General features: G+C 48.3%; 1 protein-coding gene across 1 annotated transcript in view; it reads right to left on the bottom strand.

Moving 5' to 3' along the window:
* PHF20 (PHD finger protein 20) overlaps window positions 1-14,148 on the bottom strand; it is a 1,006,161-nt gene that overhangs the window by 855,975 nt on the left and 136,038 nt on the right. The window contains exons 3-4 of the mRNA XM_086932347.1: window positions 12,092-12,263; window positions 8,998-9,082 (exon numbers count right to left, since the gene is read on the bottom strand). Coding sequence (XP_086788473.1) covers window positions 8,998-9,082; window positions 12,092-12,263 — 257 coding nt within the window. The remainder of the gene's footprint in view (window positions 1-8,997; window positions 9,083-12,091; window positions 12,264-14,148) is intronic.

Here is a 14,148-nt window from a genome sequence, read left to right as displayed (position 1 = left end):
GAGGGTAGGCCATCCTAGCCTGGAGCCCTGCCCAACCTCATCTGCATAATGGATTCCCACACCTCATCATCCTCAAACGGCGCAGCCAGGTATTTACGTTGCGTCTCACCTAGCCAGCCTAGGGTGATGTCGCCAAGAAAAGGAGAAAAGTCTGGGGGAGAAGTAAGTTGTGTTGTGTACAGGTTCTTGTAAAAAGTGGTAAACGTTTTAAGTATATCTTGACTGTCTATGTGTCGCGTACCCTTATCATCGACCACCTCCAGCACATAATTAGAAAAACAAGGCTGCTTAATATTATTAGCTAAGGCACGGCCTGGCCGCTCACCCTCCCCATAGCGGTGAGCGTTGAAGTTCTTGCCACGGAATTTCGCCTCACAATCCGCGGTGGTCGTATAATCTGTAAGCTTTTCTCAGAACAAGGCCCGATGTGTGCCAGTATTATCAGACCACAAGTTAGTCTCCAGACGTTTTGTCTCGACCTCTAGTCGCTGCAAGTTCCGTCTGATGTCCCGGAGTACTCCAAAACTCTTAGAAGTGCCTATTCCTCGAACAGTGACCTTCAAGGACTCACACAGTGCGCCCATTTGTTCTACAAAGCCTTTATTTCTGACAAAAAAATCTGAAACTAAGGGCCGTAGGTTGTGCTGTGATAGTAAACGAGGGAAATGGAACTGTCGTGGATGTGCTTGGTCAGCATTATTACCACCATGCATGCCAAAAATAACTTTATGCAGGACATGTGCACTGCATTGGACGGAACAATAAAGAACCCCCCCATTCCCTCCCACCTCCCCACAAGAACAGATCAAAGCAAAGGTGCTTCTAAAGCAAACATCGATTCTCAGACCCGCCCACAAAGGCACCCCAATCGTGCCGGTATATAGCCACCCACCCCATGAACCCCTGAAAGTCGGTGATTGCTCACAAACCCAGTGAAACTGGTATAACGTCCAAAAGTGCAGGAAAACATCAACCCAAAGAACAAACATGCAAGGGGGATCTCCCAAGAAGGGGGCACCAATTTGGCACGAACCCCTTCCCATGACCAGACATTGCAGCAGTCTAATTCCAAGGGAAGAACAACCCACAAAAAGGGAGATCAGCAATGCGGGGGGGGGAGGGGTCCCTGGTGAAACAACAACTTTATTTACCAGGACCAGACATCAATAACGGACGGCATCCCAGCAGTGCACGACTCGTGAGGTTGTAAAAGAAAGAACCAGAGTCCAGTATGAACCAGAGTCCATCATGAAGCGTACATCTCCGCAGGACGCGCCAAGACTCTTCAGGAAATCAGAGCACCAACAGAGTGTCGCCGATCAACTGCCAGGAAAGGGAAGGTGATCTGGAATCGCGATCTCGCCTCGGCGATCGCTTCACGGTCTTCTTCAGGAAGTCATCTACCTACTGTGGATTTGTATAGAAGATGTGTTTGCCATCTTGGGATATCCGGAGTTTTGCAGGGTATAATAGGGCACATTCAAATTTGGCCTTGCAGAGCTTCTGCTTTGAAGGAAGAAATTTCCGGCGGGCTTCCTGAACTGCATAAGTAAAGTCAGGGTGAACAGAAAAAGAATTGCCCTCGCATTGGTTTCGGTAAACAAACAGCTGACCAGATTTCTGGAGGACAATCACCTACTACACCCCAGCCAGGCAGGTTTCAGAGCAAAACACTCCACGGAGTCAGCCCTCTTACACACAGTGGAGACTCAAGATAGCAATGGGTCAAGGAAAAAAAGCCGTCCTGATCCTGCTCGACCTGTCGGCGGCCTTTGATACGGTCTCACACCCCGTATTAATTGGCCGCCTGGCAGACTCAGGACTAACAGGAACTGCCTTAAATTGGCTGAAAAACTTCCTCAGTCATAGGAAACAAGTCACTATATTAGGAAACTACCAGTCAGACGAAAAAGCACTTAACACAGGGGTGCCACAGGGCTCCAGCCTGAGCCCAACTCTTTTTAACCTTTATATGACCCCTCTGATAGAGCTCATCACTTCCTTCAACATCAGCACGATATCGTACGCTGATGACACTCAGCTCATCCTTGTCCTAGACAACAACACAACTACAGCAGAAGAAAACCTGAGAGACTGTCTCACCGCAACTTTTGAATGGATGAGAACACACCACCTCAAGTGCAATTCAGGGAAAACTGAAATCCTCCCTTTTGGCCAGGACAACCTTTTCTCCCCTAAACACTGGTGGCCCCAAGATGCCGAAGCCCCGCCAAATACCATCAAGTCAGCCCGCAACCTCGGGATCAGGTTTGATGAAGCACTATCCTTCAAACAACAAGCAGGCACTGTGGCAGGGTCCTGCTTCAACATTATCAAGGGCCTGAGAAGGTTCTTCGACCTCCTCCCCCTGACAGCTAGAAAGACGGTAGCAGTGGCCCTCATCACATCCCGTCTGGATTATTGTAACAGCATCTACGCAGGCTCCAATAAAAGTGTTCTGCACAAACTGAAGATGGTTCAGAACGCTGCAGCCCGCCTAGTATTGAGACTTCCGAGGAAGTCATCTGCCTCAGCAGCACTCAGAACCCTACACTGGCTACCTATCCACAAGAGAGTGCTATTTAAAATCTTACTTATCACGTTCAGAGCCTACCACCAGTCGGGTCCCACCTATCTGTCCCAAAGGTTTGGAAGATACACTCCCTCCCGCTCACTCAGATCTTCCAACCTGAACCTACTTGTGGTCCCCAGATTCAGACTCTCAAATAAAGGAGGAAAATCCTTAGGAGTATTGGGAGCTAGAGCCTGGAACAGGCTCCCTGCCCAGATACGTCTGATCCCCTCAGAAAACCTGTTTCGTAAGGCCCTCAAAACCTGGATCTTTAATGCCTCTGACACCCTTTGTCTAGCACTAATTTAATTTAATTCAATTCAACCCCCCCCGCACAAATTACTTTCAGGTCCACTAATCTTTCCCTCTCTTCTGGTGCTTTGTGCACTTCCCTTCTCTCCTCCTCTGTGACACGTTATTACTAGCGCCAAGATGCTCCGTGGAGTGTAAGTCGCGCTCTATAAAAGCCATATCATATCCTATCATATCACAGGCTCTTTGCAGCACCGTGTCATGGTCCCTGAAATTAAGAAGTCGAGCGATGATGGATCTTGGGGGTGGGGCACCTTGTGGGGGCCGTGGCCCCAGGGAGCAGTGGGCCCTCTCCACTACCAGATGAGGTGAAAGAACAATTGTTACTTACCTGTAAACAGGTGGTTCTCCAGTATTGGTGTCTTTCATAGATTCACATGCTTGAATATTCCCCGTCGTCGGAGTGGGAGTCCCACGGTAAATAAAATAGCAATAAATACTAAATATATAATAATATATAATAAATATACATATACATAATAAGGAAAAACCCAAAAAATGCATACAAGAAGCATAGGGTACCTAACCAAAAAGTTCTCCATAGGAATGCATGGGAATATAACAGTTCCAATGCAGCCTATCCTTGTCATTATGTTAGTCCAAACTGCAGCCAATCAGGCGCCAGCAGCCCTCTAGAACCTTCTCCTCAGAGCTCAAGCCCTCAGATTTTCGTAGCACAAGAGTGACCACAGAGTCTATGAGGAGAAGAGAGCCTCTGAGGGGAGGATGGGAGGGTCACATGTGAATCTATGAAAGACACCAATACTGGAGAACCACCTGTTTACAGGTAAGTAACAATTGTTCTTCTCCAGTATTGGGGTGTCTTTCATAGATTCACATGCTTGAATATAGAATAGTTAGCAGTCCGTATCCCAACACAAAGTTTCCAGAATGCAATGTATAAACAAAAGGTTGGAATCAAGGGGTGTAATAACCCATGCCATAGAAGTTATACAACTATATGTATACATAGAGAAGACATGCATAAAACTGGAAACTATTAGGAGGAGGGTAGAATAGAGGCTCACCTTATTGAAAAAGATTACGGACCACAGCTTGTCCCACTGCGGTATCTCCTTCAGCCATGGCACCCAGATTGTAGTGCTTTGTGAACGTGTGCCTGCTGGACCACGTGGCTGCTCTGCAAATCTGATGCAATGGAACTCCGGCAAAGAGTGCAGTCGAAGAGGCCATAGACCTGGTAGAGTGGGCCCGTACTGCAGTCTGTAAAGGCTTTCCCGCTTTCTGATGGCAGAAAGCAATCGCCGAAGCCACCCAGCGGGCTACTGTAGGTTTGGTGACTGGCCGCCCTTTTTGAAAGCGGCCATAGGCCACAAAGAGCTGATCCGACTTTCGGAACTGGGCTGTTCTGCTGATGTAAAACTTTAAACATCTTCTAATGTCCAAAGAGTGCAAGCGTTGTTCCGCAGGAGATTGCGGGTTGGCAAAGAAAGACTTCAGTATAACAGGCTCATTAATATGGAAGTCTGAAGGCACTTTTGGAAGAAAAGTAGGGTTAGTGCGTAAAAGCACAGAATCCGGTTTAAACTGTAGAAATGGTGGTTTGATCGTGAATGCATGCATATCACTCACTCGACGTGAAGACGTCAAAGCAAGTAAAAGCGCGACCTTCCAGGTGACATACTTGAGGTCTGCTTTATGGATTGATTCAAAAGGTGCAGTCATTAATTGTGATAGGACAATGTTGAGGCGCCACTCGGGAGGGGGACGCCGAACTGGAGGAAAAGTCCGAAGAAGTCCCTTGAAAAATTGACGTATTAACCTGGATGAACATAGGGAGGCGGAGCCATCATGGCGGAAGCGTGATATTGCCGCCAGAAAAACTCTTAAAGTAGCATGTGACAAACCCGACTGAGCCAGTTGGAAAAAGAAAGGGAGGAGCTCAGCGGGCGTGGCACGCAAAGGATGTACTCCGGCGTCTGCACACCAGTGGCAAAAGCGTTTCCATTTCAACTTATAGGTCTTTATAGTTGATGGAGCCCTGGCCTGAGCAAGGATGTTACGACACTCCTGAGGGATGGTTAGATGTGCAAATTCACAGTGTTCAGGTTCCAGGCTGATAAGCTCAGAGAAGAGGGGTCTGGATGGTAGATTTGACCCCTGTTCATGGAGAGAAGATCCATTCGAAGATGAAGAAGAATGGGTTTGCATTGAGACAGGAGTAGCAGCTCCGAGAACCACGCCTGTCGTGGTCACCTGGGAGCAATCAGAAGGATGTGGCAGGGTTCTCTCCGAATCTTCCAAAGTACTCGTGGCACCAGAGGGATCGGAGGAAAGGCGTAGGCGAAGAGATTCGACCAATCCATCAAAAGGGCATTGCCTTGGGATCCTTTGTGGGGATGCCAGCTTGCGTAAGCGGGGCATTTGCGGTTCTCTGGAGCTGCAAAGAGGTCGATTTCCGGGAATCCCCAACGACGAAAGACCATATCGAGTGTTGGCTGGTGGAGTTCCCACTCGTGGTTGGATGATCTGGATCTGCTTAGGGAATCCGCCAGAAGGTTGGACAACCCCGGAAGATGAACTGCGGTGATTGTGATCTGATGATTGATGGACCAGTCCCAAATCGCCTCTGCCAGGCGGGATAACACCGGAGACTTTGTTCCACCCTGCTTGTTTATGTAATGCATGCAGGTTGTGTTGTCCGTCTGTATGAGAACCGACTCCCCTTGCAGCACTGGTTGAAATGATTTCAGGGCCAAAAAGATAGCCATGAGCTCCAATTTGTTGATGTGCCAGGTCTTTTGATGCAAAGTCCATTTCCCCTTGACGGAAAGGTCTTGGAGGTGAGCTCCCCAACCCTCCAGAGATGCATCCGTCGTTAAAGTTAGATCCGGGGTGTTGAACAGAAAGGACGTGCCTGCCGCTAGCTGATGTGGTTGTGCCCACCATCTGAGCGCTTTCTTCATGGGGACGGTGATGGTAACCTGATCGTTGAAGGAACCGGTGACTTGACGCCACTGTTTGTCCAGAGCCTGTTGGATAGGTCGGGCTCGTAGTCGGCAATGAGGGACAAGAGCGATGCACGACGAAGCCATCCCTAGAAAGGACTTCAACAAACGGACTGAAGCGCACCTCTTTGCCAGAAGTAGCGAAACTAATCGGAGAATCCTTTGCTGACGTTCCCGGGAGACAAACGCCTTTGCTAGTTTGGTGTCCAGCGTTGCTCCTAGGAAATCCTTGCAAGTTGTTGGCTGCAATTGAGATTTCTCCAGATTGATGGACAGACCCAAGGAACGGAATACTGTCTGACAAATGGAAGTATGGTGTTGGAGCTGTGAGCGGGATTGCGATTTCAGGAGGCAGTCGTCGACTTGGCCGTAGCCCTGGAGTCCTTAAAACGTTCCAGCGTTCTGCCCACGTTGTCGCCAAAAAGGCGACGGCCATCAACAGGCATGTCCATAAGGGATGCTTGGACATCGCCCGAAAAGTTGGCGGACCTCAGCCAGGCGTGGTGGAAAACCGCCACCGTCGTTGCAATCGCCCTGCCTAGCGAGTCTGTGTTATCCAGTCCACACCGAATGAAATATCGTGCTGCGTCCCTTCCCTCCGCGATTGGTCTGGGTTAGCTTTGCCTTGACCTCCGCTGGGCATTGAGGCAGCACTTCCGCAACCGTATCCCACAAAGAGTGGGAGTAAAGTACCCAAAAGGCAGGCGCTGTTGACATACCGCAACCCCAAGCTCAGTGAGGAGAACAGCTTCTTATCGAACTGGTTGTACCTTTTGGATTCCTGATCCGGAGGGGAGGTCGGGAATGCGGTCTGGGAAGTTGAGGTCTGGATCACCAGGCTCTCAGGGGTGGGGCGAACAGACAGGAAACTGGGGTCGCCCGGAGCCGGGCGGTGGCGGGCCACGTTCAGATCCACTGTGAGGCCTGTGGAGGGCTTGGACCAGGTGTGCAACAGAACGTCAGTGAGGGCCTTGAATGGCGGGAGGCGCTCTGAGGAGCTTGCCTGTGGTTTGAGTACCTCAGTGAGGAGGTTAGTCCTCACGGCCGCGACTGGGAGCTCAAGAGCCAAGGCCTTGGCTGCCCGAGTCAACACCACGCTGCACGCAGCCCCCTCCTCCATAGCCACGGTAGGAGGGGAGACAAAACCAGTGTCTGGCGAAGTGTCCAGACCACTGGCTTCCCAAAGTTCATCCGTCCAGTCCTGACTCAACTGGCACTGCAGGGCCAGAGGGTCCTCAGACCCCTCCCAATCACCCTCGTCCTCCATCTCCTGAAGGTCAGGAAGTAAGGATGGAGCCGGATCCTCAGTGAAAGGCTCACCTATCGGAGTTGAAGACGGCGCCGGTCCGACGCCGGATCCGGACCGGGGTGGGGATCGGGGACAAGGACACCGCCCGAGGACTGCGCCGGGGGTAGACACCCTTGGTGACGATGCCGGCAGAAGGGTCGTAAGGTCGACCGGCGTCAACACAGATTCAGGCCTGGATCCTGAGAAGTCCTGCAGCGTCTGGGCCGAAGTCGCCGACGGTGCCGGGGCCGAAGCCACAGGCCGGATTGGGCTCCCAGACGGGTCCGCAGGGTCCGAAGGCACCTCGACGGGGCCTGACGGAAGGAAGTGCGACCTCATGGCCGTGAGGAAGGCGCTGATCTCCTCAAGCGTCGCGTTCAGCCCAGGGACCGGCGGGTGTGGAGCTGGACGCGGAGCCACGTGGGCAGTGTCGCCCGAACCCCCTGCCGCGTCGCCCGAGCATCAGGGGGGGGGGAAATCAGAAGAGCGATGACACCTTCGACTTCTTGTGCCTTGACTTACCTGAGGGCTTTGAACCCGACGAGTGGTGTCGACTCGTGAGCTGTGATGACTGTGGCCCCTCGACCTCCTCCTGGACCGGGACATCGAGTGGCGCGGGCTGACTGCCGGATCTCGAGTCGCTTACGGGACCACTACCGCCTAGCTTTCGACGCCAGGGCACGGCAGTGGGGGCACGACTTCTCATCATGGTCGGCCAGAGGCAATAAATGCACGGACGGTGGGGGTCGGTAACCGACATCAGTCGGTTACAGTCGTCACAGGGCTTGAACCCGGGCATGCCTACCGTCACCGGAGTCGATAAACTACTCGAGAAGATCCAAAACAGATCGGAAAAACGTGGGCTTCGCCTGTCCCAAGATGCAGGTCCCGCAGCAGGGCTGGTGCACTGATCACAACGTCACCAGAGGGTTGGTCTGGAGTGGCCGCCCGCAGCTCGCATCGGTCGCGAGCGTTTGGAGGCCGTCAGGGAAGCGCAGTTCACCTCAGATTACGGGAGTAGGAGGCAGCTCACCGTGGTGCATCAGTCAGCTGGGCAGAGGGGATCCGCTCCACAAATAGAAGGTAAGCGGCCCACCCACGGGGCGACCTCGGCCCAGGAATATGTGGGGAGCCAGGGTGCTCGCGTAGATCCGGTAGCCCAGCAGGGTTCCAGCCCTGGGGCTCACTCGCAGGTGCGTCTCCAGCGTAGCCCTGTAGCTGTGCAGAATGCTATCAAGAAGTGCCAGTTTTCCGTCCCTGTGCGTTCGAGGGGGTCTCAGTCACAGGTGGGTGGTTGCATCAGAAGGTGAAGACTGGTAGATGTAAGAATATTTGTTGGATGTCTTCACCAGGCCTCAGGAGCCTCATAAGTGTGCAGCCATCTCGGATGTGAGCCACCTAGCGCCCCCCAAAGAGCCAATAGTTTCATGAAACATCTCCTGTAAGGGAGCCCATGGCATCACTGTCTAATCATGCTCTGCAGTAGCTTGACTTATGTCTGTTTTCACAGAACCTCAGTAATCTAACCCTCCTGGAGAAACCAAACTGATCCTTCAGTAATGAGGAACATGGTGAATGTCTTCAATTGAGAGTGACAAGAAGGAACACTAGAATTACAAGTAACTTTTCTGTCTCCAATCTGGGATCTTCGCTGATAGCCATAAACACAAGCTAAGGAAGCACATTTCATCCCTTGTAAAAAACAACAGAAAACATACAGATATATTAAGTAAAATTCTTTCGATAATGAAGCTTGCACCACTTGGGCATTAGCTGTATGGTCATTACTATAATGCCCTATGAAAGTATATAAAGCTATTTCCAGTACACTACACATGGATAAATCTCATTCTTACCATCCTTGTTAGCAGCTGTAACCTTAGCTGGGTAAAATCGACAATCAGACCAGCAGGCCAACACCTTTTGATTTACACGAAACTCCTACAAAACAAAATACATTTTGAAAAGTCCATAATTAAATCACAGTGCAATAATGAATATCAACATAAGGAAAAACAGCATTGTGAAGGATGACCAAATAGGAAGGAAAGAAAGCTTACTTGAAATGTAATTACAAAGCAGTTGTTTTTATCTTTAAAATGTAATCTTGTTACTTTGTATAGGCCTCAATGGCCAGAAAATCGTGGACCCTTTCCTCTACATCAACTGCATTTTCTATTTTTGTCCCATTAAAGTTCCACTTTCAAATCGTCTCATGATCTTCCACCATTACTTACCTTAGTGCAAAAGACTCAATTATCTAGCAATTAGAAATCAAAAAAATTATGATTTTTTTTCAGTTATTTGCCCTATACATTCAGCATGTCTGGATACATCTAAAGAGGCCCCTTTCTAATATTTTCTCCCACAAAAAGACGAAAATCTTCTGCCTCCTTCAATTAGGATTAACTTACTATGTAAACGTCCAAGCATGCAGGAAAAGTATCCCTTTTTCCATGTAATATGCTTGGAAGAAATCAGGCCAGACCCAAGCACTGAGAGTACCTCATAACTAAAGAATTATAAATAGAAATACGATCTGCCTCCGACAGCACAAGTAATATCGAAGAGAAACAAACAACTGTTGTGACAGATGCTGGGTGTAGGGGTGCAAGTAGCAAGAGAATTTGGCACTTGTTCGTTGCAGAGAAGGCAGCTGAAAAGATCCCGGAGAGGAAGATTTGATGCATTTACAGAATTTTAGGCTCTTGCTTTGAAGGCAAATTTGCTATGGGAGACCATTCTGAATGGATTTTACCAAAGAGTAAAATGACCTCTATGATTTTTCAGTTACTCCTAGGGTTGCCACATTATAAACTTTAGCCCAGACAGAAATGGAAACTTCTTGATTAGTTGAAGATGCTTTGCGTGATGTGATAGCAAGCATGCAGGCGTGCTTCATGTACAGTTATGTCTTCTACAACCACTCCCCCCACGGAAGTAAGCCCGATCACCAGTTCTTTGAAAAAAGCAATCAGTATGTATTTTTTAAATGATGTCTGAGGCATGGGCAGAAGAGTGTTGATAATGAAAGAATCCCTTTAAAATAGGTTTAACCAACAGCAGAGAATATAAGGGGGGGGGGGGGGGGGGGGGGGGATGGGTTAAAACTTAGGTCAAAATTCTTTACCAAATGTTGCATTGCTACATGCGCAAGGATAAAAACATAGTGTGGAGTACACCATGTGGCTGACAGAGACATACAAGGAGAATGACAATGAAGCTTTCTTTCCTCTTCTAGAGTGAAAACAGTGGATAGATGGGTTTTCCCCATGCAGTATAACACTGGAACATGTAGGGTGTAATCAATTAGGTAATAGCATAATTTGCTTCAGCCTGGTTACCTCATTGGTACTGTAGTTAAAACACCTACTCCCAGAAACAGATCCCGAGTTCCTCCAGTTAGTTGCATCTAAAACGGGCTCAATGTCAGGTTTTTTTTTAATGTTTTGCTTTACAAAAGTGTGCTAGCAGAGAACAAAAACAACTGGTGTGAAGAAATCATCAAGCTTGTCAGAGAAGGTTCCACCAATTTGTTGGCAGTGGGGGGCCGTTTCCCAGGTATGTTAATCTAAGCACCAATAGCTGCAACTTAAATTGTAATGCTGGAGTTGTAATATAGGGCATAAATAGTGTAATACAGTAGTGTAAGTACATTTTGACCATGCCTAGTGAAAACCTAATAGTCTTTTAAACAGCCCAACCATCTACCATTGTGGAAGTACTAAAGGGCCCTGAAATCTAAACCCCAAAAGCTGCAAATTGAATGAAATGCTGGGAATAACTTGGAGCATAAAATATGAACGGAAACAAGATGTTACATTTTCACTAGGGGTAAGTTAGAAGACTTGATCCTCCTGAAACAATTTGCAGTTTAATTCACTAGCATCTTAAAACCTCATTGCAACGATATAGGATGCATAAAACAAGGTTACGCTGGATGAACATTAACCATACCGCTATTTTGGGAGGCGTGCACTAAGAGGAAGACTGATGACCAAATGAAGCAAAACACATTCTGCTTTAACAATTCTAGTTGTACTCCTAGAATTGAAATGTGTAGACGAGAGAGAGGAGGAAGGAGAGAGGGAGAGAGAGAGGGAGAGGGAGAGGGAGAGAGAGAGGGAGAGGGAGAGAGAGAGGGAGAGAGAGACACGTAGGAGGAATGGGAGGAGGCACTCTGATCACCCGGGGAAGTGTTGATTCAACTGTGCGTCCTTCACAGGTCCTACTACACACGAAAGCTCTTACATAAGATGGCCATAAGTGCGCCAGGGGCTGTGGAATGCAGGGAGGGGGTAGCTCCTACACACTCTGGGACTGCACACGATTGGAGGGCTTCGGGTGAAGGGTCTGGGGCTGCCTTCATGAGGAGGCTGACCTCACGACCAAGGGCTCACACAGAAAACTATTCCGTTGAATATCTGGGCTGAGAAATGCTTTGGAAAGTACACTAGATTAGTATCCACCTTAAGATTTGCAGTGGCAAACCAGAATATGGTTTGAAGATGGTGTACGACTAAGCCACCTAGTAATGGAGTGAAGATTGGACATGGACTGGTGCAATGCTGCAGAACGCCAGGTCTATGAAATTAAGGGATGCCCAAGCAAATGGAGGAATATATGGAGTGGCTGGGGGGCTTATCAGGGCCTTCTGGATGCTATGACAGAACAAGAGTAAAGCAATGCCTGTGATAATGACTGCTTTTAGGGAGGAGGGAGGGTCCAATCAAGGATTGTCAGTAAATATTGGTGAAGTATCCTCCGTAGCAGTCTTGAACCACAAAATAAAAATCGTTTAAACAAAAAAAGAAATAATTAAAATCCGCAAATCACTGCATGTGCCAACTGAAATTTTAAATATTGTGCAACATATACACACGCCACCAGTAAAACACTCAAGATTTGCTGTTTACAAGGAATGGTCTATAGTAAATGGTCGCTACTTACAGGTTGCACTGGCTCACTATTCAAGCCTTCGGTCCGTAGTTGGATCTTCTCTTCAGGGCGCAGATCAGGACTGTCCCAACAGAACCATTCATCATGGCGGTGATTCCAGTGTTTGAAATGAATAAGTACCTTCCCTTCTTCAAAATTGATTTCTTCAATAAGACCTGCATACCTGCAAAACACAAGTAAGCTCACTTCAATATTTCACAATCAAGTAAAACACCAACAACCTATTATCAGTGTTCCCATTTGCAAAACACTCGGTGAACTTTCTTGATAGCCACAGGGTCGAAACTCAATGGTGCAGAAGCCATTCATTTTCCTGATTCATATTTGCTCATTCAAATCAGCCTGATAAGATTTCACGCGCAGACTACTAGCAAAAAACCACTGGAAAGCAAAGTGTACAAGTCGGGTTTGAAATTGAATACTAAAATGGAGAACAAAGGACTGTTTGTGCTCACCATCCCTGAACAACATCTGAACAAAGTGTGGTATCGGGTTCCCAAGGCCTACATGCTCCACGGAAATACCCACTTACACCAAAGAACTGTTGGCACGGAAACTGAAAAGTACAAAAGACAAGTTTATTAAGACCCCATGGGGTGGTGGTACATTCCTACAGCACCCTTCGGCAATGCAAGAAGTATCACACCGAACGTTGGTGTGATTCCGTCTTTTATACAATTTTACAGGTAATAAAAGGTAGGCGGTACAGGGTTACAGAGCTTTATGTACATATATGGTCATTTTTGGAGCACAGCCAACTCATGGGAGGGGTTACAACTCCACTGGTCAGTTTGGCGGAACATTCCTGAGGGGTGACTGGTCAGTTGGAACTGCGCATGCACAGGCTTGACCGTTGCTAAAAATAGCCTGTTGCTGGGCAAAGTCGAGTGGTCAGTGGTACGGACAACGGACTAAAGGGCATGCTGACCACGAGGCCGCTCATTCCCTAAAATGGCCGCCGTAACATACAAAATGGCGTTTTCTAATATGGCCAAGTTAAGGGGAATAACGTGTAGCAAAGCTAAGCGCTAACCCGGCCATTGTCAAATTACGACAAAAGGACTGTGCCCAAGTGCACGGCAAGATTTGCACACACAACCTGAGATAGGATGTCTGCCCTTCCCCACATTCTATGTCCTACTAGGCACTACAAACATGGTCCTTCTTCAGACAGCAAATCATTCCTGGGGTGAAAAAAGTGTCCTACACTTCTCTGTAGTGTTGCCCAGCCTTGATTTTCCCACTGCAATTTCTGTGGGTTATTGACTTTTCACCTGAGCGCTCACAACAATCATTCGCAAAGGGTTTCTTGCTTAGTTGTCTTGAGAAGCACAGCAAGTGTGCTCTCTGTCAAAGAACGCAAATACTGTCAGCTCACCAACTGGTTGAGAACCAACAGTGGGGGCCGCAACAGATTAGTGACAGCTCAGGTCCTTTTATTCATCACTTGGGAGGAAAGTCACTTTCTGGCCTCGCCATATTTAAAAATGGTACAACAGCTCCATTCAGTCAGGTCCTTCACTCCATCCAAGTGGAACAATTGACAGAAAAGGATAGTTAGGGATGTGTCTTTATATTTGGTTGTGGCTACAGAGTAATCCATTTTAGTTTCCTAACTTGAAGTGATACGCAAGTGAAGACCAATAATCTCTTCAGTGCCAGGGTTGAGCTTGCTGCTTGCCAACTCCTCTTCACCAGGTTCTGGAATAGGGACCTGAAGAATGTGCTGCAATCTCCAAGAAGAGCTGCAAGGGGCCTTTCTTAAAGGAAAGCGCAGATTAGTGCTGAACAGGGCAGATGGATGTGCCAGAAGACAGTTCCTTGAAAAGAAGGATTGCTGGAAGCTGAGGGACAAGTGCAACCTGGGAAATGATAGTTTCTGCCAGGGCAGATGGTGAGAAAGGGACACTCCAGGGACCCTTCAGCTCACCCTAAAGTCAATATCAGGCCAGAGACCTGGCGAGGGCAGAGTCCGCAGAACTGTTTCAGACAGGCCATGCAGGTAAGCACCACCAGGAGCTACACCGCTTCTATGCTTACCGAAAGAA

This window comes from Lissotriton vulgaris, chromosome 7 (genome assembly GCF_964263255.1).
Source record: "Lissotriton vulgaris chromosome 7, aLisVul1.2, whole genome shotgun sequence".
Taxonomy (NCBI): Eukaryota; Metazoa; Chordata; class Amphibia; order Caudata; family Salamandridae; genus Lissotriton; species Lissotriton vulgaris.
Note: the sequence above shows the minus strand (reverse complement) of the source record. Positions and strands in the feature narration are given on the sequence as shown.